This window comes from Coregonus lavaretus, assembly GCF_964263955.1.
Source record: "Coregonus lavaretus genome assembly, chromosome: 33".
NCBI classification, from domain to species: Eukaryota; Metazoa; Chordata; class Actinopteri; order Salmoniformes; family Salmonidae; genus Coregonus; species Coregonus lavaretus.
This window is the reverse complement of record NC_140020.1, coordinates 10066300-10073163: the sequence shown is the minus strand read 5'-3', so window position 1 is coordinate 10073163 and position 6864 is coordinate 10066300. Positions and strand designations below refer to the sequence as shown.

At 42.5% G+C, this 6864-nt stretch overlaps 1 protein-coding gene across 1 annotated transcript; it reads left to right on the top strand.

The window, feature by feature from the left end:
* Nucleotides 1–5620: 5620 nt before the first annotated feature.
* LOC311108137 (large ribosomal subunit protein uL30-like) lies at nt 5621–6220 on the top strand (the record flags this gene model as incomplete). The annotated part of the gene is made up of 1 exon (XM_084150771.1): nt 5621–6220. One exon carries the CDS (start codon nt 5621–5623, stop codon nt 6218–6220), a length of 600 nt encoding a protein of 199 aa, XP_084006897.1.
* Nucleotides 6221–6864: the final 644 nt, after the last annotated feature.

The window sequence follows — 6864 nt, the reverse complement described above, 5'->3', positions numbered from 1 at the left end:
CTATAGCTTGTTGAATAGATTTGATCACATGAGAGACATTCCTTCCCCTCTTCCAAATAGCTCCATCATCAGCATATAGGTAAGCCCCAATACCCCTACCTACATTCGAAAACACATCGTTAATTATAATGTTGAACAAAATAGGACTGATAGCACTGCCTTGAGGAGTACCATTGTCAACTCCATAGACTTCAGATATAATGGGTCCTATTTTAACTCGAAAAGAGTGAATAAATAAGAAGGCCAAAACCCAGTTATATAATCTCCCACCAATACCAAGTAATTCCATCTTAATCAGTAGGCCTTCTCTCCACATAGTGTCATACGCCTTTTCAATGTCAAAAATAAGTAGTCATGACTTCTTTCATGACCATCGTTTTTTCATCTTCATTGCTCACCTTTACTAATGCATCCAAAGTAGATCTACCTTTACAGAATCCACTTTGACATTGACTCAATAAACCTCTATGTTCCAGGAAATATGACAATCATATTGACTATAATCTTTTCCATCAGTTTACACAAGTTAGAGGTCAGTGCTATTGGTCTATAACTATCAGCACATGAAGGGTCCTTACCAGGCTTTACAAAAGGTGATATTACTGCACGTCTCCAAACAGAAGGTATAACCCCCTCACTCCAAATCGTATTAAATAATCCCAGGAGAACATGTATGACCTCATCAGGTAGATGCTTAAACATTACATAGCACAACTGATCATTACCTGGGGCTGTATATCCACAGCCTATTAAGGCTGAACGCATCTCATGTATGGTAAAAACAGCATCCAAAGAAGAGTCAACAGTATCCCTTTTCTCATACACATTAACATGAGCATTTAACATTTCACACCTGCGTTTCTTATATACTTCATCCAAAGTAACCCCACTATGTACACTAGCAATTGTCTTCCCCAACCAGTCAGCTTTTTCTTTATCAGTTACGGACATTTTTTGACCCATAACCAAAACTGGAATTCGAGTGGACTTGCTTCTTCCAGTCATCTTCTTCAACATAGACCATACATCCCCCAGCTCAGTACCCCTGCCTATTGTAGAGCAGAACTGGAGTCATATTCCTACACAACACTCTGTAAGCCCTATGTCTTTCTCGAATAGCCGCAGTGCACTTTTCAGTCCACCCAGGAACCCCCTTCTTTTTCTCACCCACTTCACTCATTAGTACATATAAATTCACAGCACTCAAAATCAGAGAGGTCACAGAGGCAGCACATACATCAACCGGCCTCTCCAAAGACAACTATCCAACAGACTTTAACTAATGATCACCCAGTCTGCTTTATGAAAGCGCCATCTTCTGAATGGTACCCTATCTGGAATAGTAACATCAAAGTTCATGGTACACAAATCGGGAAATGATCACGTCCAACGTTAGAATCATTAATTACATTACATTCCCACATAAAGTGCCTTCGGAAAGTATTCAGACCCTTTTTTCACATTTTGTTACGTTACAGCCTTATTCTAAAATGGATTAAATAAATAAATGTCTTACTCACGTCGGCCACAGAGAAGGAGAGCCCACAGTCCTTGGTAGCAGGCTGTGTCGCTGGCACTGTGTTATCCTCAAAGCGTGCGAAGAAGATGTTTAGTTTGTCCGGAAGCAAGACGTTGGTGTCCGTGACGTGGCTGGTTTTCCCTTTGTAGTCCGTGATTGTCTGTAGACCCTGCCACATACGTCTCGTGTCTGAGCCGTTGAATTGCGACTCCACTTTGTCTCTATACTGACGTTTTGCCTGTTTGATTGCCTTACAGGGGGAATAACTACACTGTTTGTATTTGGCCATATTCCCAGTCACCTTGCCATGGTTAACTGCGGTGGTTCGCGCTTTCAGTTTCAGAGCTCGTCTACTTTTTATCCAGAGACTGAACATTAGCGAGTAATATACTCGGAAGCGGTGGATGGTGTGCGCGCCTCCTGAGTCGGACTAGAAGTCCACTCCGAATACCTCTTTTCCGCCAGTGGTGTTTAGGATCAGCCTCTGGAATCAGTTCAATTGCCCTGGGTGGTACGAACAAAGGATCCAATTCGGGAAAGTCGTATTCCTGGTTGTAATGCTGGTGAGTTACCGCCGCTCTGATATCCAAAAGTTATTTCTGGCTGTATGTAATATCAAAAATAAATTTGGAGCTAATAATGTAAGAAATAACACACAAAAAAACAAAATACTGCAAAGTTGCTAAGGAGTTAGAAGCAGAGCTGCCCTATCTGTCGGCGTCATCTTGTGCAAAAAGGCGCTACAGAGGGTAGTGCGTATGGCCCAGTACATCACTGGGGCCAAGCTGCCTGCCATCCAGGACCTATATACTAGGCCGTGTCAGAGGAAGGCCCAAAAAATTGTCAAAGACTCCAGTCACCCAAGTCATAGACTGTTCTCTCTGCTACCGCACGGCAAGCGGTACCGGAGCACCAAGTCTAGGACCAAAAGGCTCCATAACAGCTTCTACCCCCAAGCCATAAGACAAGACAAGCCATGCTGAACAAGTAATCAAATGGCCACCCAGACTATTTACATTGACACCCCCCCCCTTCCTTTGTTTTTACAGTGCTGCAACTCGCTGTTTATTATGTATGCATGGTCACTTTACCCCTACCCACATGTACAAATTACCTCGACTAACCTGTACCCCCGCACTTTGACTAAGTACCGGCCAGTGTAGCTCAGTTGGTAGAGCATGGCGCTTGCAACGCCAGGGTTGTGGGTTCGTTTCCCACGGGGGGCCAGTATGAAAATGTATGCACTCACTAACTGTAAGTCGCTCTGGATAAGAGCATCTGCTAAATGACTAAAATGTACCGGTACCCCTTGTATATAGCCTCGTTATTGTTATTTTGTGTTACTTTTTAATTTATTTTATTTTCTACTTTAGTTTATTTAGTAAATATTTTCTTAACTCTATTTCTTGAACTGCATTGGTGGTTAAGGGCTTGTAAGTAAGCATTTCATGGTAAGGTTTACACGGTAAGGTTTACACCGGCGCATGTGACAAATAGAATTTGATTTGATGTCAGCAGTGCTTATGGCAGGGCCATTCTTTTTCCTTTTCACCACAGCCCATCCAGGTCCATGCCTTTCATCATCCCCACCCATACCATCAGAACTATCATCCATGTCAACCACGATGACATGGCTAAAACCGCCTACCACATTATTTTTTTGTTGTCATTTTTTTTTTTTAAATCTTTTTTTGGATTGAGTATTGTGATCTATTGGATGACTCCCCTGTTATCTTATTTTTGGATTTTCAGAAACCATTTGATACCGTAAGTCACAATTTTATCTTTGATTGTCTTAAGCATTTGAAGTTTGGTAGTTTTTGTTGTTGATGCTATTAGAACTCTGTATAATGGTGGCAATAGCTGTATCAAACTCTGTCATGGAACATCCTCAAGGTTTAACATTTACAAAGGAATACGACAAGGTTGTCCAATCTCACCTTTTCTTTTTTTTGTTTGTTTCTCAAACCTTATGCTCATGAGTTTATCAAAGTCAATTTGAAGGCATTACATTCCAGGCCAGAGAGATCAAGATATCCCAACTGGCAGACGACACCTCACTTTTTTTGAAAAATGTGTCACAAGCTAGATTAGCATTGGATATTGTGAAGCAGTTCTCCAAAATCTCAGGTTTGGTATTAAATCTTTCCAAATGTGAGATGTTTGTTCTGAAAGGAGCTGTCAATCCAGCAGATTGTAACATCTCTGAAAAAGATACTGTAATCTTCCTCGGTGTAAAGATCACAAACAATCTTAAGGCTGTGAATGAGCTTGGGCTCCCGAGTGGCGCAGTGGTCTAAGGCACTGTATCTAAGTGCTTGAGGCGTCACTTCAGACCCCCTGGTTCGATTCCAGGCTGTATCACAACCAGCCGTGATTGGGCGGCGCACAATTGGCCCAGCGTCGTCCGGTTTTGGCCGGTGTAGGCTGTGATTGTAAATAAGAATTTGTTCATAACTGACTTGCTGTTTAAGTCTTCAAGGGAGGGTGCTGTGGTGTCTAAGGAATTTATGACTTTGCTAACGTTTGCAAATGGTATCTTGGAGGATGTTGATTCAGCTTAGGGAAGCATCTGGGGAGCAGTTTTATAGGGGCAATCTAGAACAGAGGAAGTCTGTTGTGTGGAGTCATGGGATTGGTCTCTAGGGGAAACCACCCATATCATGGTAAAGATTATAAATACTTGGTGGGGACAAAGGAGGACAGAACAACATATTATTTTGGGTCGTTGTTCTCCAGATGCCTGCAGATGTCTGTAAACTTACGCTGAAATCTTGTGATATAAATAAACCTTTATAATCAAAGTACAGTGTAAGCGGACTCCTTGTTCTCACAGCAAAATTAGCGTCATTATTTAGATACCACAGAATGGCGACGAGGAACATTTGGGGCGTGATGCGTCTCTCCAGTGTTCCATTCATGAGCTGCGAAGTGACTCCCGCTCAAGACGCCGGCTCATAAGATGAGATTTCTCAATTTTTGTGCGCTGGTCGGTTCGCTTGCTTATGAGGGTGTGTGCTCTGGAGAAATGTACCGTTTAAAAGACTTATGTGCAATTTTGCTGTTATTTGCTGTGGGATAGGAGTCCGTTCTAAAATTCTAAATTTGTTTGCGCTGGTAACAACGCAAACAGGGGGGAGTGTCTATAACTATTGAAGAATAGAATGAAGGAATAAGGCCAAGGAAAATGTATACAAATTAGGACATTGCGAATCTATGGAAGCCCTCAAACGAGGCGATCATTAGGATGGGCCGAAAATCCTAAAAGCGCATTAGGTGAATTTAGGTAAGTCCCGGGGACTTGGGGTTGTGGTATATATATATATATATATATATATATATATATATATATATATATATATATATATATATATATATATATATATATATATATATATATATATATATATATATATATATATATTCGGTTGCAAGTTACCGCTCAACTTATGGTTGACGAACTATATGTTTGATGTAACCGCTCATTGAATGTCCGCGAACTCGTGGTGGCATAAATTTAGGAACAATGAAAAATACGGCGCAATGGAGGTAGCATACTGCCTTAGGGGTCCATAGGAATGGGAAATGCCTCTTAAACTGTGTATGTGTGTGTGTGTGTGGGAGAGAAAAAAATTGTGGAGTGGAGACGTCTCTGTTGTGTCTGAGCTGTGTGTCGACTCATGTTGGGATGGGATTTGTGTTGGAGATCTTGTGAGTCTCCGTGGGTGAGAACGTTGGTGGTTGTTAACTATATGTGAGCCCCCTGGAAGGACGTTAAGGTTAAAAAATGTTATGACTCTCTATAAAAAGAGAACGTTTACTAACTATTAGAATATCATGAGCCTACAGGGAGGAGTTTTTAATAGTGTATAGAGATGTTTTGTCTAAACTGGATAGCGGCGCTTCTTTTAGCATTAATGGTGTGTCGCTCAAGTGAGTTGCGTGATCTACGTATGAAACCCCATGAATTGGTAACAGGAAGAAGGATGCCTACGCCTTGTTTGCGAACAAGCGGAAAGGGTCCAAGCTTGGCTCTTTTGGAAGATGAAATGAGAGCGTACGTTACATATATGGCCAATTTTCATAAAAAGTTGTCCACATATGTTTCTGACAGGCAAAGAAAACAAGAGGGCTGAGAAGTACCACAAGGAGTACAGGGAGATGTACAGGTGTGAGATCCGCATGGGGCGGACGGCCCGCAAGGTTGGGAACTTCTACGTCCCAGCTGAGCCCAAGTTGGCCTTCGTCATCAGGATCAGGGGTATCAACGGCGTCAGCCCCAAGGTTCGCAAGGTTCTCCAGCTCCTGCGTCTGCGTCAGATCTTCATCGGAGTGTTCGTCAAACTGAACAAGGCTTCCGTCAACATGCTGAGGATCGCCGAGCCCTACATCGCTTGGGGGTACCCCAACCTGAAGTCTGTGCGCGAGCTGATCTACAAGCGTGGCCACGGCAGGATGACCAAGCAGCGCATCGCCCTCACAGACAACGCCCTGGTCGAGAAGGCCCTGGGTAAATACAGCATCATCTGTGTGGAGGACCTGATACACGAGATCTACACAGTCGGAAATAACTTCAAGCCTGCCAACAACTTCCTGTGGCCCTTCAAGCTGTCCACACCCCGCGGCGGCATGAACAAGAAGACTACTCACTTTGTGGAGGGAGGAGATGCTGGAAACAGGGAATCTTTCAGTGGAATGTGAAGCAGCGGAGATCACCAAGGGCAATTCTGTTACAGGAGAAGCTGGTGATTTGGTTAGACAAAGAAGGCCCAGACCAGTTAGGAGAAAAGTCAGACCAAAACATTACGAAAACTAGGGTTGAAGTAACTCTGGGACAGTCAGCTCAGCTTCAATGTAAGTGCACGAGAGAGAACAGTGGTGAAGGGAAATGTAGAGTTCAGTGGGAAGATAGATATGGCAGGAGTTTAGATCTGTTAGGAGCAGTTGCATTGAGAAAGTATGCGTTGCTGAATGATAAGAGAAGAATGAAGATTGAGGCTGATTGCAGTATCTATATTTACAATTCCCAGCAGGAAGATCAAGGTGATTATAAATGTATTTTATATAATCAACAGTTTGAAAGTGAGGGATTAGAGTTGGGACTGAGAGTTAATGTAGTGACACTAGTGGTGATAGATGGAAATACAAGTAAAGAGTTCAAAGCTTTAGGGAGAATGGATGAATCAACAACAATGACATCAACACTTCAGCCTATTATAACAACAGTGAGAAGCAATTCAACTCTTTCAACATTGACAGTTATTAAAGCTATAAATGTATCACATTTGATTACAAGGGAGCCAATCGCTCCAGCACCAATTTTAGAGGAAAAGACTGTCATTAGG